At 48.6% G+C, this 25,312-nt stretch overlaps 3 protein-coding genes across 3 annotated transcripts; all 3 read left to right on the top strand.

The window, feature by feature from the left end:
- Positions 1-3,292: 3,292 nt before the first annotated feature.
- On the top strand, positions 3,293-9,184 carry LOC125520663 (respiratory burst oxidase homolog protein A). Its single transcript, XM_048685627.2, has 14 exons — positions 3,293-3,768; positions 5,549-5,663; positions 5,794-5,842; positions 5,918-6,028; positions 6,134-6,514; positions 6,606-6,992; positions 7,069-7,164; positions 7,262-7,377; positions 7,523-7,625; positions 7,713-7,880; positions 7,971-8,105; positions 8,213-8,341; positions 8,505-8,583; positions 8,874-9,184. Exons 1-14 carry the CDS (start codon positions 3,369-3,371, stop codon positions 8,981-8,983), a joined length of 2,379 nt encoding a protein of 792 aa, XP_048541584.2. The 5' UTR covers positions 3,293-3,368; the 3' UTR covers positions 8,984-9,184.
- A 412-nt stretch (positions 9,185-9,596) lies between these two features.
- Positions 9,597-10,499, top strand: LOC147991816 (uncharacterized). Its single transcript, XM_087526391.1, has one exon. The coding sequence runs from the start codon at positions 9,597-9,599 to the stop codon at positions 10,497-10,499; it is 903 nt and encodes a 300-aa protein (XP_087382517.1).
- Positions 10,500-10,615: 116 nt separating this feature from the next.
- LOC125520679 (uncharacterized) lies at positions 10,616-14,140 on the top strand. The gene is made up of 2 exons (XM_087526389.1): positions 10,616-11,259; positions 12,196-14,140. Exon 1 carries the CDS (start codon positions 10,616-10,618, stop codon positions 11,216-11,218), a length of 603 nt encoding a protein of 200 aa, XP_087382515.1. The 3' UTR covers positions 11,219-11,259; positions 12,196-14,140.
- Positions 14,141-25,312: the final 11,172 nt, after the last annotated feature.

A 25,312-nucleotide genomic window follows, 5' to 3' on the forward strand; every position in this document is an offset into this window, starting at 1 on the left:
GGAAAAATATGCCACTGAACTTCTAGTTCGTATGAGAATGAAGGACTGTAAGCCTTCACCCACACCATTGTCTCCTTCAAAAAAACTTTCAGCCTTTGAAGGAGAGCCACTTAAGGAAAAAGAGAGCACAAGATACAGGAGTGCAGTAGGAGCTTTGCAGTATCTGACACTGACAAGACCAGATATATCCTTTGCTATTAACAAGGTTTGTCGGTATCTTCATGCACCTACTACTGTACACTGGACAGTTGTTAAGAGAATTATATGGTATATAAAGCATACTGTGAGTTTGGGTCTTCAGTTCAAGCACTCTAACTCATCTCTTGTTAGTGCCTTCTCTGATGCTGACTGGGCAGGATGCAGTGATGACAGAAAGTCAACTGGAGGCTTTGCAGTTTTCTTTGGCTCAAATATCATTTCTTGAAGTGCTAGAAAACAGACCACAGTGTCCAGGTCAAGTACTGAAGCTGAATACAAGTCATTAGCAAATGCTACTGCTGAAATCATTTGGGTTGAATCATTGCTCAATAAGTTGGGAGTTAACCAACATCGTGTGTCATGTTTGTGGTGTGACAACTTAGGAGCCACGTATCTTTCTGCAAATCCGGTGTTTCATGACAGAACGAAGCATATAGAAATTGACTTTCACTTTGTAAGAGAAACGGTTGCAGAAAAGAAGTTAGACATACGGTTCATCCCTTCCAGAGATCAAGTTGCGGATGAATTCACTAAAGCTTTGCCAGTCAAGCCTTTTGAGGAATTCAAGAAGAATCTTAATGTAGGATAGTTTAGATTAAGGGAGGATGTTAGACTTAGAGATATATTCTTGTAATCTCAACTAACTCTATCTCTTCCTCTCCCGTAGCTTCTCTTATCTCTTCTGTAACAAACCGAATCCCAAGCGATCGGTAATTCCTTGTAAGCCACGGCAAGGGGCGTTTCCTGCCGAAGATCAATATATATACACGCGGCTCCCTCACGAGGGAGTAGGGACGCTTCCCATCTAACAGAGACGAGACGAGGAAGCAGCCGATGAAGACACACTCAAACGTGCCCGTGGTTGCCGCCGGGTGCGTGCGGCGCGCGCGCTTGTGGTAACTCCCGTGATCCTCGGGCGTTTTCTGGCTGTGAAATGCTACCGGCTATACATTTGATTTTACATATACTCCGAGGTCATATCTGATTGGTCTAAGCCATTTGTACGTCTACCTTTCTCCGGAGATTCTAGTCACGCCATTGTTTTCTACTCCTACCTTGCATGTGATCCATCGTACTATATCTTTATGCACAAGGGATGTTTGACAGTGGCGGAGCCAGGAAATTTGAATTAGGGGGGCCGATTGCAGTTAAAATAGGTTGAGGAGGGCCAAAGCAAAGAAAAAATAGACTTTAAGCATAAAAAAATTGCTAATCATGCACTGTTCATCAGTGAATTAGTAGCAAACTCCTAATGTCAAGGGGGACCAGGGCCCCTGCTGGTCCCCCCTGTCTCCGCCACTGATGTTTGATGTATACTCAAGGGATAGGAGCCGGCCGTGACGTCTACGTACCTTGCTAGTGATCCATCAGATATCTTTTTTCTACCGCATGGGACATGTGGTTTGCAAACTCAAAATTCACACATATATCTTTTTTTAAGGGATTCATATTTTTACATAGCTTTACAAGAGAGTATACGGGTACCTCATAAGGGCAATTTTGAACACAGATCACCGAAACGGAACTCATCAAACGTAGACATACTCGCGGACGGTGATAATGGTGAACGCCATCCAACCGCGGGCCTCTATCTGTTCCTTTCCCTCAACAAAGAAATGAAAAAACTAAGACAAATGTCCGCCTCCAGTATCAAGATCAACAACAATTCAACCGTACCACATTTAGATCTGAAAGCACTCCTCGAAAGATGTTCAACAAATTTTTTTTCCTAAATTTATCAAATCCAAAAGCGGCCTTAATCTCAACCTTCCTCTCATCGAGCTTAATAAACTTCTTCATAGGCACTGGTTGATCCAGTTGCTATTCCTTTGGATTTCATCCAACAATGGGTTTGCCTCTGTCATTTGATACAACACGCACATGCGTCCGGACTAGACAATGACGTGATCAAGAAATTGCAAAACATTGAGCAAATCAATGAAATGACCAAGAGTAACAAGGAGCAAAACTTACGATCTCTTCAAGTGACGCGCCCCTTGGCGACCTTTTTGGCACTCGTGCATACAAACCGCAATACTTTATTGACGGCATTTTGAATGGCGTACCATATGGATGGAGTAGTGACCTCACACCATGATCATGGACCACTTCCATGTTTTAGGGGGGGGGGGGGGGCGTAGTTCTTGTGCCCATTGAACAAAACATGCACACTTTTGCCAAAATGCCACATTATGCTTCATGGCTTGAAAATCCACACTTGTGCCAACCATGCCTCACACAACAATCCACCCTCCTTCACCAAGTATGCAACAATCATGTTTCCTTGATAGTCAACAACGACAATGTCGAAAGTTTTTTTAGAGAAGTCAAAATATTCCGTTTGGCATTTGGCCGAACACATGCTGGCCGTGGCCTCTGCCATGGATGGCAGCGACAGGGGCAGATGGCACCTGGGTGCTAGCGGGATCCTAGGTGGAATGGCGACGACACAGTCCAAGGCGGGCAGGAGTCTGGCTGGAGCAACAGAGGTCCGACAGGGCCTCGATGGTGTCCGAGATGGTACTGCGGCGGTGGCGGTCTCCAAGGGTGAGGATACACAGCACAGGGGAAGGGAGGGAGTGGGGGGGAAAGGCTCTGGGTGGGCGGTGGGGTGTTTTGGTCGGGCGGCGTTGTGGGAGTCTGACGTGGCGGATGTCCGGACTCCTCAAAACCTCCCCTAGGTTTGATTTTGGACATTCAGACCGGTCCGAACAAATTTGGTAACCGTTGTTGGATTGGCGAAAAATATCCAAACATTTGTGAGCGATTTGATGATCAGTTGCCCTAATGCTAGTGAACTCTCTTTTGCAAGGAAAAAAAAAGAAGAGAAGATGGTATACTCCCACCAACCCGCACCGAAGTAAGCAGCTCATGTTGATTAGCTACTATACGTACCACCAGATGATGCCGCTCATGCATATGGCTGCTCGCATAATCTTAGGATGAGCCAACCGAAAGCAAGCATGAATGCCATTCCTAACTCCCCTCCCTAGCTACCCAATCAAGTGATCAACCACACCACCTCCCATCACCGGCTCAACTGTACCGCAACATTTCTCCAAAAGATAATTTTCCTGGGTGCATGCATTTGAACCATGAACCCATGATGCATATATACTTGCAAAGGAACTTGCTACGACAAGGTACCCCGAATACAGTCTACTCCACCAATGTCCGAGGCCCATGATGAGTTTCTTCAGGTACCGATCATGTCCTCGGAGGGTCCGGTGATGATACAGTTCGTGTCCAACCCCAGCATCGCCGGCAGCAGCGACGCGCTGTCGGCGTCGCTCAGCGCCTGCCCATCGGGGAGGTCGGCGTCGGAGGTAGAGATCGAAGTGCTCTTCCATGACGCCGACGGTTACGTCTACGACGACGATGGCTGCTGCACGGCGTCATTGCTCGGCTGCGGCGGCGAGGACTTGGAGTCGGGCGGGGCGACGGCAAGGCTGCTTCGCTCGCCGTCGCCGGGCATGGAGTTCGTGGAGCGTGACGGCAAGGGGGGGCCCAAGTGGAGCGAGATGGAGCGAGTGAGGTTTGGCCGCTCGTGCTCGTCGCCTGGGAAGGCTGGTGAGCTCTTTTCACTTCGCCGATGCAAGTAGTGAAATTTTAGAAGAGTTTGTTCTGTTTTTGGTCGGGGCTTTGCTACACCTACGTAATTATGCTAGGTAATGTTACATAAAAACTACATGCCTCACTTGATAAATCACCAAACGGTTAATTGGTTAGGGAGATCAAGAACTACATGCTGCAGAGGGAGTTTAAACCAGTGAAGATCATGAGATCACAGAACATGGTCTCACATTGTCTTGCTAACTATGCCCGAACGGCTCGTAGCACCGCTTGTTAGTTGCAACGGCCACCCCCCTTCATTCATAATCTTGTATTAGCGGACTGTAAGCCTGTTACTTTGAAATAAACTTCTTTTAAACCCGCAAAAAAAATGTTACGTAAAAACTGATATGGGATGATTTGATTGGAAGGGGAAAATAGCCCAGCCCCGCCCCATGAAAATCAGGGGGGAGAGATAAATAGATTAGGATAAGTACGTAGGTGTAGGATTATTGTTTTGGTCGTATGGGAAAAAAAGTGAAGCAACCAACTAGCCAAAAAAAAAAAACAGTTCGCATGCATTTCAAAATTAAACTCTGATAATAAATCAGACCAATCAAATGTGTGTTGTATGATAAAATTTATGCCATTGAATTCGTATTTAACAGAAATTTTCATCGGCATAATTTCTGTCACAAATATATATTATTGATCTAATTCATGATAAGGTCGGATTTCGGTTAAGGTGACTTTTAATCTTGCCACGTGTGGGATGATTGCTCATGTGGACGAGAAAAGAAAGAAAAACAAATGCAGTATATAAAGAGTAGATACAATAGGAAGTTGGATAAACAGAAAGTGCAATAGAACGTCGACGAAAGATGCACTAGAATTGAGCACCAAAAAAAAAAAGTAGTCCTTCGTGCAGAGGCCGTCTCCAGACATGACCATGTCCACCTCCCCACGCCTCCTTCGATCCTCCCACCCAGCCTGCCTGCCGACTCCAATGTCCAATCCCGCGGCTTCCGCACACGTTGGCGAGGCCGAGCTCTTCACGAAGGTAGGAGTTTTTGATAAAGGATGGATTTTATTAGCTCATAATGAAGCATCAAGAGGATACAAACATAATAAGCACACACCCGGCCTCTGCATAATTAGGATTCACGAAGATAGGAGTATATTGCTAGCTGAATTTAGTCACAGATGCGTACGTATACATGTACTTTCTTTAGATTCAGACTGCGTAGATGAATGGATTGTCGAATTGTTCGTGCGGTCGTGCTATGGGCTGTTTGTTGTTGGAGCCTGCAGCCCTGCGCACCAACTGTTTGCTGGTATGCTTCAACGTGGGCTGTGCTTACAGTGCTTTAAACAAAGATAGTAACATTCTTCACAGGAAAGAGAGATAAGGATGATGCAGAGTCCAGCCTTCGAGTGGGAGATGGGCTGGGGAGGAACCGATTGAGAGGACGGGGCTGTTTAACCTCTTTGTCGGGAAAAAAAAAGCCAAGAAACACTAAAACTAGAAACACTGTCCTAGTTTCTATAAGGCAAATAATACTGAATACCATGCCCAGGGATCAATCGTTAGTCTTTGCAAGCTCTCTACATTACATATGGCTCCATGAATTTTGAAGGGTTAAAATGAAGATCGTGGTATTGATATCTTTCTTTATATGTAGTGGAATATTGAGATAAAAATATTGAATGGGTTCTCAAGAAAATAGCCATATTTTTTTTGTTTAATTTATCTCTGTATATTGCTTGCATCTCTTTATGAGCTCATATTACTCTGTAGGTGAAAATGAGTCTGCTAGTTCGGCGGAAGGGCCTGTTTTGGTCAATCAAAACAGCAATCCTAAAAGATCCATCAGTCGTTCTTCTAGCCATGGGATCAGAATAGCATTGGATAGGTATTCTTCGTCAACTGCAACTCCTATGACTCCAGTCTCAAGTATAAACACTAAGAAATATAAAAACTATTGACACATAGAAATTTCTTACACATTTTTTACGTGTTTTCTTACACATATGAATCTGCAGCTGTGAAAGAAACTCAAGTAGCAATCTCAATGAAAAAGATATCAAACAGGTATGATGCAGACAGTCTTAACACATGATTACTAATAGCTTAGAACTGTGTATTTACATGCTTTTAATTTCTTAGGCGATAATGTTCAGTGCCTCTTTGAACAAGCTCTCATTAAGCCAAGACGAAGCAACTGAATACACACACTTGATCCTAGAAGAAATCCAAACAGGCCAGGGACTAGCAAAGGTGATCTACTAGCACCAGCCAGTATTTTATAATCACTGACTCTGTTTCTTCATATTGATAATATAAATCCAATTTATTGTCCTTGCAAAATCCTCAAACATGCAGCTGAGCGGAACAAGAAAGGGGACACTGAATGATCTCCAACCAACTTGCTGGTCAACACCTATACCAACCAAACACATACAATGTATGACATCGACGGCCATTGTCTTCTTTCGTGCTCACTGGAGACGAATATGGGTAATTGTCATCTGGCTTGTAGCATGTGCTGCACTCTTCACTTGGAAGTTCATGCAGTATCGCCAGCGATTGGCATTTGAGGTCATGGGATACTGCCTGCCAACTGCCAAGGGCGCTGCAGAGACTCTTAAGTTTAACATGGCCATTGTGCTCCTACCTGTATGCCGTAACACTATCACTTGGCTTAGGAGAAGCCGTAGCATCAACTCTGTCATTCCATTTAATGACAATATTAACTTCCACAAGGTGTGATCTATTGCCAAATGTAATGTGCATTGCATTTGCATGGCTTGTATACTCCAATTGCTCCGAGCATAATATTCATATTCCAGTTTAGCTTGTTGCTGCAGGAATTGTGATCGGCATAATCCTCCATGGTGGTACTCACCTATCATGTGACATCCCAAGGATTGCAATGGCAGATAAGACCATTTTTGGGCGCACAATTGCTCGTGACTTTGGCTATCACCAGCCATCATACATGGAGATAGTGACATCAATCGAGGGGACAACTGGTATAGCCATGGTAGTGCTCATGCTGATTGCTTTCCTGCTTGCCAGTAGGCCTTCAAGAAGAAATCCAGGATCACTCCCACCTCTGGTCAGACAGATGGCGGGATTCAATGCTTTCTGGTATTCACATCATCTGTTCATTGTTGTCTACGTTCTGCTCACCGTGCATTCCATGTTCCTCTTCCTAGCAAAAGATGTATCAGAGAAGACGGTAATATGAATTGAATAAAGTAAAGATCACTATGTTTATGTCCCTGTTATCTCATACTGTCTCAAAGTGTATGCAGACATGGGTGTATGTGGTGATTCCTGTGATGATCTACCTTGGAGAGCGAATGTTCAGGATGGTCAGATCTATGGCATATGAATCGAAGATCCTCGATGTGTGTGATCATCTTCCATATTTCGTCATCTCAATGAAGTATATTTGTTTTATGCACGTCCTCTTGTAACAAATCTAATTCAGTATGTTTTTTACAGGCAATGACTTATCCAGGGAAGGTACTTTCTCTCAAGATGGCAAAGCCTCCAGGTTTTCGCTATCAAAGTGGAATGTATGTCTTTGTCCAATGTCCACAAGTATCGAAGTTTGAATGGTGAGCTTACCATGGTACCGAAGCTTTGGTAAATAGTTGGTGATATATCAGTTTCGTTACTGTTTTGCGCTGTCACTTTATCGCGTGCAAGTTTGTAGCATGGGTATTATTGCTAATTCTATATATATTTCGTTCTGTGTTTCAGGCACCCATTTTCTCTTACCTCTGCACCAGATGATGATCATTTGAGCATCCACATCAGATCTCTGGGTGACTGGAGCTACCATGTGTATGATATGTTCCATGAGGTAAGACACTCTTCATCCTCTGAATAATGCTTCAGGTAGCTATCTCAGTACTTTAGTCATATAATATAAACACTTGACATTTTGTAGGCACTGCGTTGCAGCAACCTCGACCTGCCAAAAGTATCCATTGATGGCCCATACGGTGCAGCATCACAAGATCACTCGAAATATGAAATTATCTTGCTAATAGGGCTTGGAATAGGAGCAACACCGTTCATAAGTGTCCTCAAAGACATTGCTAATGGCCTAGATAAGGCAATGACCAGTGCAAACTGCTCATAAAGTGTAACCAGCTACGCATCTGCATACAAAATGATTTACCGTAATCTTCCCAATCCATTGCAGGAAGGCTGCGCAGCAAATCATCATAGTGCCAATGGGCTGAGGAAGGCCTACTTTTATTGGGTGACAAGAGAGCAAGGATCCTTTGAGTGGTTTAGGGACATCATGAAGGAGGTTTCAGCTCGAGACAGCAAACAGGTTACGATTTAATGACCATTCTTAAGTGTCTGTATCTACTTCCAGATGGGCATTTTCCATGACAATGAATGTCTTGCGCTCTTATAAATCTCACGTTGTGATTATAGGGTGTGATAGAGATGTACAACTATCTAACAAGCGTCTACCAGGAAGGTGATAAGCGGTCAGTGCTGATAAGCGCAATTCAGGCTCTTCATTTTGCGCGCCATGGCATTGATATCATCTCGAAAACTCCAGTAAGTCTTTCTCCTAAACAGCTACACAAAATTGAAGATTGTACAACATTCTTATTACTCTACCATTTGGTGCTCTGCAATTTTCCAGTGCTAATTACCGCGAACCCTTCATTCCGTGCAATTGTCAAATTGTCAATCACAAGGCAATTTTTTATACTTGCAGGTCCGTACACACTTTTCGAGACCGAACTGGCCTAGGGTGTTCCATGGTCTTGCAAGAAAACATATCGGTGAAAGGATAGGTATGACTCTTCTGTTCTTGTCTAACAGCTAATTATATATGCAACTAATGTTCTACCGAAAAATATTTGTTGTAATTTAGAAGATGCACTGTCAGTTATATCATCGTACGATGAAATAATGATCCCCAGTTTCTTGTCTGATGTGTCAAAAGGGGAAAGAGCTGCAGATATATGACCCTAATATCATGAGTTTCCTAGTATTATTTAATTTGGGACATATTTTCCATGAAATTTGCGGTTTCAAGTTCACGTATTTGTTATTCTTACATGGAAATGGAACGCAATGGCAGGGGTTTTCTACTGCGGGCCGGATGATTTGGGAAGACAACTGGAAAGACTCTGCCACAAAATGAACATGAGAACATTCACTAGATTTGTGTTCCACAAGGAGCATTTTTAGGATAGCTAAGTGAAGTGGAATGAAATGAAATGTGAATTCCTGTTCCTTTATTTTTGTCAATATTTTGGGTAGAACATGAGCTTGTGTTTACTAATTACCGAAATGCAGGCTCTAATTTTATATTTTCCTCCCACAGTTGAAAAATCTTGTAAAATGACACTTTGGACAAGGTCAAATCTCTGTTGGATATGCTCTGTTTTTCTTCTAAGGGAGTAATATTTGTTTTAAAAAATATTCCTTTGAGGAATATTATTTTAGCACACTTTGAGAAATAGATTTTTTTTTGAGAAACACTGAGGAATAAGTATATTTTTTAGGCAACTTTGAGGAATAGTTTTTTTTAGGGTCCTCTGTTTTTTTTTGAGCACTTTAGGGTCCTCTGTTAGCTGGTGCTGGGCTGAATGAAGCATACTCCGGTTAATTGCAGACCCGGCCCACGTTCCCAAAACCCCGCCGCCGTTTCAGCCCATCGTCCCTATCCCAAAATCAGTCTCTCTCCTCCCTCCGCCGCCACCTCCGCCACCGCCACGGCGCCCGCCGGTGAACCCCACCGTTGGCGACCATCGCGCGCGCCACCGCCCTCCCCACCGCTCGGCTCCTCCTGCGCGGGCGCATGGCCTCCTTCGCCTCCGTTGCGACCCTCCCCTTTCCCACCTGCTCCTCCGACGACGACGACTCTGACGACGCCAAGCCCCTCCCGCCTCTACCCACATCGGAGGAAATATGCCCTCCGCAGCAGCACCAGCAGCAGCCGCAGTGGCGGCAGCTGGAGCGCGACTGCAACGTGGCCATGAAGGCCCTGGCGCGCGCGGGCGACGTCGACCAGGTGCTCGCCCTCTTCGCCGAGCTCAGGACTTCCGGAACCCCCAGTGTGCTCTGCTACAACACTCTCCTCAACGCGCTCGTCGAAGCTGGCCATGTGGAGGAGGCCCCCAAGGTGTTCGACGAAATGTGTGCGTCTGGGGTGCGGCCCGATGCGTCATCCCACAACATCTTTCTCAAGCTGCGTTCGTGGACCACCGACCACGACGACTCTCCGTACAAGGTGATCATCCGGATGCAAGAGCTTGGGATGAAAGTTGACGTGAGCACGTACTCTACAATTGTCACGGGGCTGTGCCGTGCGGGGAAGCTCCTCGAGGCATGGGGTCTGCTTGAGTGGATGCAGGAAGCGGGGTGCCGTCCCATGGTGCATACTTACACGCCAATTGTACAGGGATATTGCCGTGAGGGCCGTGTCAAGGAGGCCATGGACCTGATGGCCACGATGGAAGCTGCTGATTGCCCTCCCAATGTAGTCACCTACAATGTTCTGATCAGGGCTTTGTGCGACGCCGGCCAATTTAATGAAGTCAAGCAGCTTTTAATGGAGAGCAGAACCAAGGGTTGGACGCCCAGTATTGTCACCTACAATACCTTTATGAATGGTCTCTGCAAGAAAGGTAAGGCTAAGGAAGCACTTGCGCTGCTGGGTGTTATGCTGGGCAAAGGGCTGGATCCCACAGATTTACTTTGAGCATTCTTCTGAATTGCCTTTGCCATGCCTCGAGGATTTCCCATGCCAGATACTTGCTAGAGAGGAGTACGTCGTCATCGAGATGGTATGCTGGTGTTGTTGCATACAACACTGTGATGGGCAGGTTATGTGAAATGGGACATTGGAGGGGTGTTCTGAAGCTGTTGACAGACATGATCAAGAAAGGTGTGATGCCAAACACGAGGACGTTCAACATTGCCATTCGTAGTCTTTGCATTGGTCGAAAGTGCTCCGCAGCCAAGAGCCTGGTCTGTAACCAAGGGTTTGCTGCAAATGTCGTGACATACAATACACTGATTGATTGGTTTTTCTACCATCGAACGCCTAGTGAGGTGGGCCGCCTAATGTCTGACATGGCAGCAGGAAATATTGCTGTAGATGAAGTTACTTACACTATATTCGTTGTTAGATTATGCAGAGATGGAAATTTTGCTAAGGCCAGTAGTTGCTTTCTAAAATCGCTAGAGAATGGACTGTCAATGGATCTTCTTGGCGTCCTTATAAACAGGCTTGCTTACAATGGCAAAATCATGGAGACTATTCGCATATTCCAGAATATGAGAGAAAGAAAAGGGTTTTCCCTAGATAATTCTGTATTTGACCTCACAATTGAAAGATTCTGTAGGGCCGGTTATTGTCATGACAAATATATACATAATCTTAACTCTATTCTAGATGCAATGTTGGGAAAGCAGTGAACTGAACTCTTGTGGATCTAGGAAGCAGACGATAATTGGAGGTAGCTTACTCTTTCTTTCTGTTTTTCTCGTGATCTGAATTTAGATGGAGTAGTATTGTTCTCACTGCTGAATTCGTCCAATGAATGACAATAGGATGTTCTGTGCAGAACTTGCAACTTTGTTCTAGTAACAATTTCGGCTAGCATTCAAATTTACGGAATCTGAATTTGTAAGTGTGTTGTACCAAATTGTTGTGCTGTGTAATTATCAATGGTTCCAAATGGTCTTTGTTCTAGACAATCATCACTAGATTTTCCACTAACCATATCTTATTGTGTGTTCTCACTTCTCAACAATGTTGCATGTCCTATAACAATCAGATATGATGTGCTAATTGGTAGGAAAATTTGCCGCTTTTGAGGGAAATGGAAGCTACGTGTGCCTAAATAGTATTTTCCTTTGTGCTACACAATGACATAATCATTCAGTAACATCTAGTCATATTTGCTTGTCTGGCTGACACAACTATAGTGATTTTCAGTGATATATTTATTTACTTTATGATTATATATTTAATTTAATCGTAGTTTTCATTTTGGTGTTTGGAACCAATCAACCAATACTTTATGAAATAAACGCTTCGTATGACAGATGTCGTTGCCTGATTTTTTAAAAATATTTTGGCAACTGAAATATCCTGTAATTTTTGGTATTCCTCTGAAACTATTATGAACAATGTCTCCTCTAGCACACTGCAATTCGGTCCATGGTTTGCACGAAACAGTAGCTGTTTTGCCTTTGGCTGCCGTTAAAAGCATTTTAACCTGAAATGCTCTGTTTTCTGGCCTGCTAGCCGAAAACAAAGGAATTTCTTGAATGCAGACATTGTGGAATATTATCTGTTATAGAAGCATACTTTTTATTTTGTTCAGCATTACTGTAGCTCCGTTTCTCTTACTCAGGTTTCCTTTTGAGTTATACATGTCATATTTCAGGAATGGATTCCCTCTTTTCATTATTTTCCTCCTGCCAACTGCCATGAATGAGAAGTGTGGACATTGCTAAAGATACTCAATACGTGTTGTCTGACTTTTATAATATTCCGTACATCAAAGATGGCTGCATGCCTGTTTATGTTAACATATTCCACCCTGCCACTCAACAGACAGAGTCTAATTGGTGAGTTATGGGAAGATTGACTTACTTGCCAACATAGAAAGGTTTGGTAGTCGGTACTAAAGTTACATAATTAATTATATTGATTTACATAAATGGTGTTATTTATGTATCTGGTGTTGTAAACTAGTACTGTAGTAAGAACTAGCAAGCAATATTTTTAGGCTGGTATTATAATTATGTTTGAATTTTATACATGTTCTGCCAAGTTGCATATCTATGCTACAAATATTTTAGTGACTAGGACGCCGAATTTTCCCCTCTTACCTATGCTATTCTCCACATCTGTGACACCTCAGCCCAGCCTGGTTGAAATTCAGCCCAAGTGTGGCCGATGAGTATATGTGTGCATTAGAATTTAAGTGGAGATACGTACCACCTTGCTAGTTTAAAGGTGGAAGCCACCAATATCAGTAAATACCCAAGGGTTCCCAAGGCAATAACGTCCTGTTAGCCATTTTTGCGGGAAGCAAGGACGTACGTATAAGCAGGATACCTTGGTATACTCAGTATGCAGATTAGTTCTAAGCCAGTTGGGACCTTGGTGTGTTACCGCATATAGGCTTCGCTCTTTGATCTTTGAACCCTGTTTCTATCATATCCACACTTGGTTAACTTCCTGTCTTCTGCAAGCTTGCAATCAACAACATGCTGCACAGGTGGGATTCCAATGCAAGTTTTTCCTATTTAATACAGGATTACTGCAATTGCAAACAGTTTTAGCCATATAAACTTGACAAGATGAGGATGGTAATGATCCGACAAGGTATGATGGCATATAGGCCATACTGATCACCGTGTCCTGTATGCTGGATCCTCTACCATTCTGTGTTCTTTCTGAAAGCGTGCCAATCCCTATGTTGGGCGGAGCTGAGAATCCTCTATTTGCTGGGATCAAGCTTTTCCTCTTTTTTTTTGCGGGTGATCAAGCTTTTCCTCTGCAGGGGCCTTGTGCAGTAAACCCCCTATGGACGTTCCCTGTCGAATCATTTGTGCTGGCAGGATTCCTGTTATCTGGTTCAGAATGAAACTTGATTAGTGAGGTCCTGTGGTTGCGTATCCTTCTCTATCTACCATAGGTAGAGTGCATATATCACCAGGTAGGTGTTTGTGGTTACTCTACATAGAGCTCTTTATAGAAGACAAAAAAAAAGTGTCAAGTAGGATTCTTCTCTTATTCTTATCAGCATTTAGATTGTGAAATGTAGCCCAAAGACATTCAGGTGAATTGGATTTTGCGTGTGTCAAAGTCAGGTCGCCGTGCTCTAAATAGATTTTTCTTCTTCTGATTTGTGTCGTTTATTTCTAACCTCATGATTCTTGTTCGTTTTGTGGGCAGCTACTGTCATGTGGGGCGCTGCGTACAGGCGCGGGTCGCGCGCCCAGGGGCAGCAGCCGACGGCCACGGCTGGCGAGGCATGATCGGGACAAGGAGTCCTGATCCTACGTTGGTTCCTAGAGTCCAGGAGTAGTTAGTTCCCTAGTTTGTTAGGAGTCCAGGAGTAGTTAGTTTCCTAGTTTGTTAGAAGCCCATAAGGCCTTTATATATCCTGTAATCTGCACCCTTGGACGCAGGCAATAAATCATTATCTCCTACCTCCTCCTCTACTCCTAATCTCTTCTCCTGCACCATTGAGCAGTTAGGCAAAAACCCTAGCGCTCCTATCAACCAAGACTACGAACTACGTAGTCGAGGTCCTGCTGTCTTGGGCACCGAGGTCCTTGACAACTTGGTATCAGGTTCCAGGCAATCCTCTTCCTCGTCCGCGCTCCATCCGCAGCCTGCCGCCACCCCTGCGTCCGCGCCAAGCACACCTCCATCGCCACCATCCGCCGCCGCCTCGGTCACTTCCGGCATGGCAGAACCAACCACCGCTGATCTGGCCACGATGATCGAGGCCTTGACTGCAACGGTGGCGTCCCTGCAGACGTCCGTCGCCGCGCTCCAGAAGGACAAGTCCACCTCCTCGTCGAGCGCTGCCGGCGCCCACGATGGGCAGCACCACAATGATCGCCCGCCCCGGTTTCAGAAGATGGACTTCCCCAAGTTCGACGGCAAGTCAGATCCGCTCGCTTTCCTCAACAGATGCGAGTCCTTCTTCCATCAACAACGGATCGCCGAGGAGGAAAAAGTCTGGATGGCGTCCTACAACCTTGAGAGTTCTGCCCAGCTGTGGTACATGCAGGTCCAGCGTGACGAGGGCACTCCGCCGTGGCGCCGCTTCTCCGAGCTGCTCAACCTCCGCTTCGGGCCACCTCTACGCGCTAACCCGCTGGGCGAACTAATGGCGTGCAAGCGCACAACGTCCGTAGTTGACTTCCAGGAGCGGTTTGAGGCGCTCCTCCCCCGGGCAGGCATCTTATCAGAGACACAGAAGGTTCAGATCTTCACCGCGGGACTCCAGCCACCCCTCAGCCTCGACGTGGAAATCCACAACCCGCAGTCCCTCGCCGTCGCCATGAGCCTCGCCCGCAAGTTGGAGCTGCGCGACCAGTGCGCGCTCACCTCCGCGCCACCGGTGCGTTTTCAGCAGAAGGGCATCCTGCCGGCGCCCGTACCACGCCTCGCGCCCCCCGCACCGGCTCTACCAGCCGCACCCCCTGCTCCTAGTCTGCCGGAAGGGCGCCCAATCAAACGCCTGTCACAGACAGAGATGGAGGAACGCCGTCGCCTGGGCCTATGCTTCAATTGTAATGAGAAGTTTGGCAGGGGCCACAACCGCGTCTGCCAGCGCATCTTCCTCCTCGACCTGGCGCCGGACGACGACGACGACGACACGGCCTCCGCCACCGCTGATGCCTCGCCAGCCGACCCTCGGATCTCGCTCCACGCGATCTCCGGCGTGCGCACGAGCGAGACCATGCAGATGCATGTCACCCTCGGGGGTGTCTCCCTCCTCGCCCTGATCGACTCAGGCTCCACCCACAACTTCATCGCCGAGGAGGCGGCCGCTCGTGCTACACTGCCATCCCCCACCACCGAGAAGATGCGTGTCACGGTGGCCAACGGCGAGCGTGTTCCGTGCCAGGGCGCATACCGCGCCGTCTCCTTCCGCATCGACCAGGAGGCGTTCTCGGAGGATTTCCTCGCCTTGCCGCTCGCAGGCTACGACGTCGTCTTGGGCACGCAATGGCTGGCGACGCTTGGACCGATCCTGTGGGATTTCCGCGCCCTCTCCATGACGTTCTGGCGGAGGGGCCATCGGGTCTGCTGGCGCGGCCTTGCCAGACCGGACGGGCCAGCCCTGCAATCATGCAATGGCCGCGATTTCCTCGACGCCATCCTCACCGAGTTTGACGGCATCTTCGCCGAACCCTCCGGCGTACCACCACTCCGCAGCCGCGACCACGGCATCACCCTGCTGCCCGACTCTGCCCCGGTGGCCGTCCGTCCATATAGCTACCCGGCCGCGCACAAGGACGAGCTGGAGCGTCAGTGCGCCGCCATGCTCGCCCAAGGCATCATCCGAGCAAGTCGTTCCGCATTCTCATCGCCGGTACTGCTGGTCCGCAAGCCCGACGGGTCCTGGCGCTTCTGCATCGACTACCGCGCCTTGAACGCCATCACCATCAAGGATGCGTTTCCAATTCCGGTGGTGGACGAACTCCTCGACGAGCTCCGGCGCGCTCGTTTCTTCACCAAGCTCGACTTACGCTCCGGCTACCACCAGGTGCGGATGCGTGCGGAGGACATCCCAAAGACTGCCTTCCGTACCCACGACGGCCTCTACGAGTTCCTGGTGATGCCGTTCGGCCTCTGCAACACGCCGGCGACGTTCCAGGCACTCATGAACGATCTGTTGCGGCCGTACCTGTGCCGTTTCGTTCTTGTCTTCTTCGACGACATCCTCATATTCAGCGAGTCGTGGGCCGATCATCTTCGCCATGTGCGCACCATCTTTACTGTACTGCGCCAGCACCGGCTCTTCGTCAAGAGGTCCAAATGCTCGTTCGCCGTCGAGTCGATCTCCTACCTAGGTCACACCATCTCCGCGGCCGGAGTGGCCATGGATCCGGAAAAAGTGCAGGCCGTGGCCGACTGGCCGCAGCCTCGCTCGACGCGCGCGGTCCAGGGGTTTCTCGGTCTTGCAGGGTACTACCGCAAGTTTGTCAAGGAGTTTGGCGTGGTCGCCGCGCCCCTGACGGCCCTGCTTCGCAAGGACGGCTTCTCATGGTCGCCGGAGGCGGCATCAGCTTTTACCGCCCTCAAGACGGCGGTCACCACGGCTCCCGTGCTCGCATTGCCCGATTTCACACGGCCATTCATCGTCAAGTGTGACGCATCTACATACGGTTTCGGGGCCGTCCTTCTCCAGGATCAGCACCCGGTGGCTTTCTTCAGCCGGCCGGCCGTGCCTCGTCACCGTTCTCTGACGGCATATGAACGGGAACTCATTGGCCTGGTGCTCGCTATTCGCCATTGGCGGCCGTACCTCTGGGGGCGCCAATTTGTGGTAAAAACTGACCACTACAGTCTCAAATTCCTCCTTGACCAGCGCTTGGCAACCATTCCGCAGCACCACTGGGTCGGCAAACTACTGGGGTTCGATTTCACTGTGGAGTACAAGGCCGGTAGTACAAACACGGTGGCGGATGCCCTTTCCCACCGCGACACGGAAGAGACGGGGGTCATGGTTATATCTGGTCCTCACTTCGACTTCATCGACCGCGTACGACACGCTTCGTCCACCGACCCAGCACTCGCCGCGTTGCGCGAGGATATCACGGCAGGCGCTCGGCAGCTGCCGTGGGCGCTCTCCGACGGCCTCGTCACTTTTAACGGCCGCCTCTACATCCCGCCAACGTCTCCACTACTCCAGGAGCTTCTCACCGCAGTGCACGATGACGGACATGAAGCGTCCTGCGCACGCTGCATCATCTCCGCCGCGACTTCCACGCACCTAACCTTCGCAAGACGGTGCAGGAGTATGTCCGCACCTGTGGTACTTGCCAGCGGTACAAGTCCGAGCACTTGCACCCCGCCGGTCTGCTGCTGCCACTGCCGGTGCCCACGGCCGTGTGGACTGACGTCGGCATCGATTTCATAGAAGCGCTCCCTCGTGTGGGTGGGAAGTCTGTTATCCTCACCGTGGTGGATCGCTTCAGCAAGTACTGCCACTTTGTGGCGCTGGCCCACCCGTACACGGCAGAATTAGTGGCGCAGGTGTTCTTCGCTGAGATTGTGCGTCTCCATGGCGTCCCGCAGTCCATGGTCTCTGACCGCGACCCCGTCTTCACCTCGGCTTTTTGGCGGGAGCTCATGCGCCTCACCGGGACCAAGCTGCACATGACGACGGTGTTTCATCCACAGTCGGATGGCCAAACGGAGGCTGCTAACAAGATCATTGTGATGTACCTCCGTTGTCTCACCGGGGATCGTCCCAGGCAGTGGCTCCGATGGCTTCCCTGGGCCGAGTACATATACAACACCGCCTACCAGACATCAACCCAAGAAACTCCGTTCAAGCTTGTGTATGGCCGTGACCCTCCCACTATTCGCTCTTACGAGCGGGCGATACACGAGTGGCCGCCGTGGCCAGGAGCATGGCGGAGCGCGACGAGTTACTCGCAGACGTCCGCTATCGTCTACAGCAGGCACAAGCGGTCTACAAGTCCTACTACGACAGACGCCATCGGGGCATTCGGCATGACGTGGGCAATTGGGTCTGGCTTCGTCTTCGCCAGCGCGCAGCGTCCTCTCTCAACCTGCCAACCAGGGGCAAGCTCAAGCCACGCTTCTATGGGCCGTACCGCATTTCAGAGGTCGTCAACGACGTGGCCTACCGCCTTGAGCTTCCGGCACGCTCGCGCCTCCATGACGTGTTCCACGTGGGCCTCCTCAAGAAGTTCTTCGGCACGCCTCCAACTGCACCACCGGGATTGCCTCCGATCCACAACGGGGCGGCTGTTCCAGAACCGGAGCGCATGACTCGTGCACGACTAGCACGCGGCGTTCGCCAGCTGCTCGTCCACTGGAAGGGTGAAGCAGCAGCATCAGCTACATGGGAGGATCTTGACAGTTTCGTCGAGCGCTACCCCGCTTTTCAGCTCGAGGACGAGCTGCTCGTCGAGGGGGGGAGAGATGTCATGTGGGGCGCTACGTACAGGCGCGGGTCGCGCGCCCAGGGGCAGCAGCCAACGGCCACAGCTGGCGAGGCATGATCGGGACAAGGAGTCCTGATCCTACGTTGGTTCCTAGAGTCCAGGAGTAGTTAGTTTCCTAGTTTGTTAGGAGTCCAGGAGTAGTTAGTTTCCTAGTTTGTTAGAAACCCATAAGGCCTTTATATATCCTGTAATCTGCACCCTTGGACGCAGGCAATAAATCATTATCTCCTACCTCCTCCTCTACTCCTAATCTCTTCTCCTGCACCATTGAGCAGTTAGGCAAAAACCCTAGCGCTCCTATCAACCGAGACTACGAACTACGTAGTCGAGGTCCTGCTGTCTTGGGCACCGAGGTCCTTGACAGCTACTCCCTCCGTAAATAAATGTAAAAGCGTGAAGATCACTAAAAATATAAAAGTGTGAAGATCACTAAAATAGTGATCTAAAGGCTCTTATATTTCTTTTATAGAGGGAGTACTAGCTAGCTCCTGAACTAATTTTGACATATTGCAGCATTGTTTTCCCTTTATTTCAGTCATTCTGAATGTTTCCCTCGCGTTATTCTTTTCAGTCTCAGGCCAGTGTGTCTGTCAGGTTCTTCCACTGATGTTAGCGTACATGTATACCTCATTCCACAGGACGCATGCATGATGCAGTTGTTGCTATGGATAAAAGTTTTATCATAAACATGTCTGCCCAATCTGAGTTCATCTGAAAACCTCCATATGCACTAACCTTCTCCCCATCTCCTTTTCTTGGCGCGGGGTATGCATATGCTGATATGCACTTCACTAGACTAGTAGACTGTTCAAAAAAAAAGATATGCCCATCGGGTTATTTCAAAAAGGAAAAAATGATATGCCACATCGGGTTTGTCATGGGTACCTTTTTTTAGGGGTGTCATGGGTATCTGTTGAGCGAGCATAGCATATACGTCTTTTTTTTTGGACATGAGCATAGCATATTATTAGTCCAAAAAGCAAACCTAGCGCTGTTCACATTTCGCAGGAAACAAGCTCGCTCCTTATTCTCGTAAAAGAAAAAAAAACTCCCGAAAAAACTGGATCTCGCTCCCGTGTCGCTCGTGGGCGACACCGGGGCGCCCCCAGCCGCCGGTCTCCGCTCGTTCGCGACTCCTCATCGCCGCCGCCGCCGCCGGCGAGCGCGGTGGCGGCGAGGCCTGCTCCTCTATATCATGAGACGCGTACGGCTCAAGTGCACAACGGCGTTGGGAGTCTGCGGCGGCCAGGGCGGGTTGGTCATGTGATTGCCTGTCTTGCTGCCATGGCCGGCGTTGATCTCGTGTCTTCGATCTGGCATGGCGGCAGCACCTCGTGCTTCCTCACCTGTTTGTGTAAGACATATGATTTGGGGACTGCTCGACATCCCTAACCTGGGGTCTGGCTATCTCACTATATAGAAGTACCCAAGGGGTACAATACAACGTCACAGTACATGTATACAGAGGCTACGTGTATATACAGTCTACCACACTCCCCCCCTCCCCCTCAATCTTAACTATGTCCTGAAGTACAAAGCAAGTTAAGATTGTGCCTACAGCCTACAAACTGTGGTTGTGGAAGAGGCTTCGTAAAGATGTCAGCAAGTTGATCCTTTGATGAGATGAACTTGATACAGAGTAGCTATGTGCAACACGTTCCCGAACAAAGTGATAATCCACCTCAATGTGTTTTGTCCTAGCATGAATCACCGGGTTAGAAGAAAGATATGTAGCACCAATGTTGTCACACCACAGGACCGGAGGACGAGCTTGAGGGACACGCAGCTCTCTCAACAGAGATTGTACCCATATGATCTCAGCTGTCGCATCAGCAACAACTTTGTACTCAGCCTCAGTACTATTGTGAGACACTGTTGCTTGCTTGCGAGCATTCCAGGCGATCAAGTTAGGACCCAGAAATACCGCATAACCCCCCGTGGATCGCCTGTCATCAGGACTACCAGCCCAGTCTGCATTAGAAATGTCGAGAGTTCATACGCCGGTGTAGACTGAAGAAGCAAGCCATAGGAGGCAGTAAGGCTGACATAGCGCAAAATACGCTTCACAGCTGACCAGTGAGACGTCCTGGGTGCATGCAGAAACTGACAGACACGGCTGACTGCATAGGAGATATCAGGCCTGGTAATAGTAAGGTATTACAGACCACCAACGACACTGCGATACTCAGTAGCATCATCAGACGAGAGAGAGTCACCATCAAGAGTAGACAACCGATCAGTGGCAGACATTGGAGTGTTAACATGTTTGCATTTGAGCATTCCAGCACGACGCAACAAGTCCAAGGAGTACTTCTTCTGAGTGAGAGTCAAACCAGCAGAGGACCGTGAAACCTCAAGACCAAGGAAAAAGTGAAGAGCACCTAAATCCTTGACAACAAAATCATCACGGAGAGCAATCACAAGGCGATCAGCAGCAGCAGCAGATGAACTGATGAGAATGATATCATCAACATAAATCAAGAGATACATCGTAACTTCAGGACGATGTAGGAGAAACAGTGATGTATCAGCAGTGGAGGGAGTAAACTCAAGAGCCCGAAGAACAGAGCCAAGGCGAGCATGCCATGCACGAGGAGCCTGTTTGAGTCCATACAGTGCCTTAACCAGTCGACAGAGATGATGAGGCCGTGTTGGATCAACAAAACCAGGCGGCTGACGCATATAAACCTCCTCCTCCAGAATGCCATGGAGAAAAGCGTTCTGCACATCAAGCTGACGAAGGAACCATCCGCGAGTAACCGCAAGAGACAATAGTAATCGAATGGTAGTAGGCTTGATGACTGGACTGAACGTGTCTTCATAATCAAGACCATACCTCTGTTTGAAGCCCTTGGCAACTAATCGTGCCTGGTAGCGTTCAATGGAGCCATCAGCATGTCTCTTGACTTTGAAAACCCACTCGGAATCAATGACGTTGACACCTGACACTGGAGGAACAAGATGCCAAGTGTTATTCTTTTGTAGAGCCTGAAACTCTTGTTCCATTGCATCACGCCAATGAGGAATACTCAGTGCAGCCTGAAAGTGACGAGGCTCTGCAGTGGGGTCGGCGGCAGTGTGAGCCATGCACGCAGCAAGCCACGCAACCGTCCCATCTGTGCGCTCCTTTGGACAAAATACACCGTATTGGCTCCTTGTGCGAGGACGCAGAGTGACAGCAGGTCCTGCCGGCAGAACCGGTACAGCAGAGGATGTCGATGAGGACGGTACAGAGCCGGGCTCACAGGGGACTGAAATGGTGCTGGTCGGCGACCCTGGCAGGAAGATCGACCCGACCGGTGCAGGTGACTGGACCTCCGGGCTAGTGGCAGCAGTAGCCGGCCCAGGCGAGGGGCCAGCCAGTGGCCCGGGCGAGCCACGCGAGGCTGGCGAAGCCTGCGAGCCAGGCGAGCCGGGCGAGGCCGCCGCTGGCGAGGCCGCTGGCGTGGACGGGGCCCGCGAGCTAGAAGAGCCTGGAGCTGGCGAGCCCACCGCCCGCGGGGCCAGCGTGGGGCCAGGCGGGGCCAGCATGGAGCCGGACGGACCCGGCACCCGCGAGGCAGCCTCCGGTGGCGAGATGAGAACGGGTTGGTGAGTGCCGCCCGGTATGCATGATGCATGCACGTCCCGATCAGGAGGATCATCCGTGACCTGTTCATCAAGAAGCTCGAGCCGAGCACCGCGTCCAATACTTGCAGCATGATTAGGGAGCAACGCAGGGGCATATGCACCATCCACAAATTGATCAGGCGTAGGTGTAGACACGGGCACTGGTGGTGTAGAAGTGGTAAGGTCAGTCGGAAGTGCCCGAAAAGGGAATACATTTTCATCAAACACAACGTCACGAGAGATGTAGACGCGGTTGGTAAGAACGTGTAAGCACTTGTACCCTTTGTGAAGAGAACTATACCCGAGAAAAACGCGCTGCTTAGACCGAAACTCTAGCTTGCGCTTGTTGTATGGACGGAGGTGAGGCCAACATGCACACCCGAACACTTTGAAGAATGTGTAGTCTGGAATCTCATTAAGCAGAAGTTCAAGTGGGGTTTGCATTTTCAGGAATCTCGAGGGAAGCCTGTTTATAAGAAAACAAGCTGTGGAGAAAGCATCACTCCAGAACCTAAACGGGACGGATGCATGAGCTAGCAAGGTTAAGCCAGTTTCAACAAGATGACGATGCTTACGCTCGGCAGTACCATTCTGCTGATGTGTGTGAGGACATGACACGCGGTGTGAAATCCCAAGTTTGTTAAAGAACGAGTTGAGGTTGTGGTACTCACCCCCCAGTCGGATTGGACATGGATGATTTTCTGCTTAAGAAGACGCTCAACGTGTGCTTGAAACTGAAGGAAGACATCGAACACATCAGACTTACGCTTAATAAGATATAACCAAGTAAAACGGCTGTAAACATCAATGAAACTGACATAATAATTGTGACCACTAACAGATGTCTGGGCATGGCCCCATACATCAGAAAACACAAGCTCAAGAGGATGTTTCACAACATGACTAGACTCTGAAAAAGCAAGCTGATGACTCTTGCCCTGCTGACAGGCATCACAAATAGTTTCAGCAGTTTTATTGGACACAACTGGGAGATTATAACAATGCAAAACATGTCGAACTATGGGAGCCGCCGGGTGACCAAGGCGCGCATGCCAGTGTGTAGGCGATGCACGAATACCACTGAACACCTGAGGAGAAGACGACATGGAAGATGGGCGCCGTGACGGCGGGAGGAACCGAGGTCGGCGCGGCGACGGCGGTGGCGGCGGCAGCGGAAGACATCGTAACCTAAGCTGATACCATGTAAGACATATGATTTGGGGACTGCTCGACACCCCTAACCTGGGGTGTGGCTATCTCATTATATAGAAGTACCCAAGGGTACAATACAACGTTACAGTACATGTATACAGAGGCTACGTGTATATACAGTCTAACAGTTTGGGTGACAGTCCTGTTCTGATGGGCGCCCTCACAGCCAAGCTCCATCCCCAACGAAGCTCCATGAGATTGCCATCGAAAGGTATTTGTGAGGATTTCTTCTTCCAGATCTGATGGTTGACTCCGACGGGCAGATACAAACTATGGACAATGACTTGACGCAAAGGGATGTTTGTGCAGCGGCTGTGGTCCACACCACATGTAGCTGATGGGATCGCGGAAAAGTGGTGGAGGCAAAACACAACAGACATTGATGGCGGTGCTACTCGATCACCGGCCCGGTCTCGAGCTCCGAGGTGAAAACCTAGGTTTGAACTTCGTTGTTTATGTCTGGCAATGGTGATATTTTTATGTCGTTACCTTGTTGAAGGCATTGCTCGGATGTGTTTAGACCGATTCTTCAGGGTGAAAACCTAGATTCTGGCCTTGAGTGGTGGATCCGGTGACGGCGGCGATTCAGCGCCGCTACCTTCCTGAAGGCGTTGCTGTTGAAGAATCTCGTCGTCCTGTGTTGTCATGAGATGATTGGTGCGGATATGGTTATTGTTGTAGTTTGTCAATCGCGGATCTGATCGCTTTGAGGTTTTTTCTTTTTATTTTCACCGCCTACGCATAGCTTCGGTCTTACATGACTTTGCTATTTGTCGGCGTATTTTTTGTGTGTGTGCGTTGATGTTGGCTGTGTGCATCTTAGTCATGCAGAGGCCGGGTGTGTACTCATTGTGTCTGTATCCCCTTGATACTTCATTTTGAGCCAATAAATATCACCCTTTGTCAAAAAAAATTCTCATAAAAGTTACTCGCCATACTGGGATGGAAGAGGTTCTCTCTCATACACCTTCTCGAGTTGATGTGAATATGAATGCCCGACCGAATACTCATTACACCAATGAGGAAGTCAGAGACGCTTTGTTTCAAATGTTTCCAACTAAAGCCCCTGGGCCAGACGGATTTCCAGCACACTTTTTTCAGAGGCATTGGGAGCTTTGTGGAGAAGAAGTCACATGTATGATCATTAGGGTCCTCAATAGAAAGGACTCACTAGAGGATATCAATCACACATTCATCGTTCTTATTCCTGAGATAGCAAATCCAAAAAATTTAGGACAGTTTCAGCCTAGTCTTTGCAATGTGGTTTATAAAATTGCATCAAAGGTCTTGGCAAACATGCTGAAAGGTATTCTCCTCGTGGTAATTTCTAAGGAGCAGCCGGCGTTTGTCCCTGGACGTCTAATCATGAACAATTTCATTACTGCGTATGAATATTTGCACTATATGAAAACAAGGAGAGTTAAGGATAATAGGTATTGTGCACTTAAAATGGATATGATGAAGACGTATGACAGGATAGAGTGGCCTTATTTGAAGGAAGTGGTGCTCAAAGTGGGAATCAGCCCTCATTTCACTAACACTGTTATGAGGTGCGTCTCGTCTGTTTCTTTTTCAATTCTCTTTAATGGTGGTGGCTTGGATGATTTCAGGCCATCGAGAGGACTATGACAGGGAGACCCGATCTCTCCCTACTTATTTTTGTTGGCGGCGGAAGGGCTATCTTGTTTGCTCAAAGCGCGGGACAGTGGGGTGGGGGGCCTATTTGTTGCTCCCATGGCGCCATCTGTCAACCACCTACTATTTGTTGATGATAGTCTTTTGCTATTTGAAGCCACAAGTGCTACTGGAGGCAGGGTAAGGGACATCCTGAACATGTATTGCGCTGCCTCCGGACAACGCATAAACACCGACAAGTCGTCCATTTATTTCAGTAAAGGGGTCTCGGAGCAACAAAGAGTTTAACTTAAAAATATACTTGATGTTCAGAACGAGGCCTTGTCGAAAAATTATTCGGGTCTACCCACTAATGTTGGAAAAGCGAAGGAGAGG

The sequence above is a fragment of the Triticum urartu genome, chromosome 1A, assembly GCF_056163025.1.
Source record: "Triticum urartu cultivar PI428250 chromosome 1A, HENAU_Tu73, whole genome shotgun sequence".
Lineage (NCBI taxonomy): Eukaryota > Viridiplantae > Streptophyta > Magnoliopsida > Poales > Poaceae > Triticum > Triticum urartu.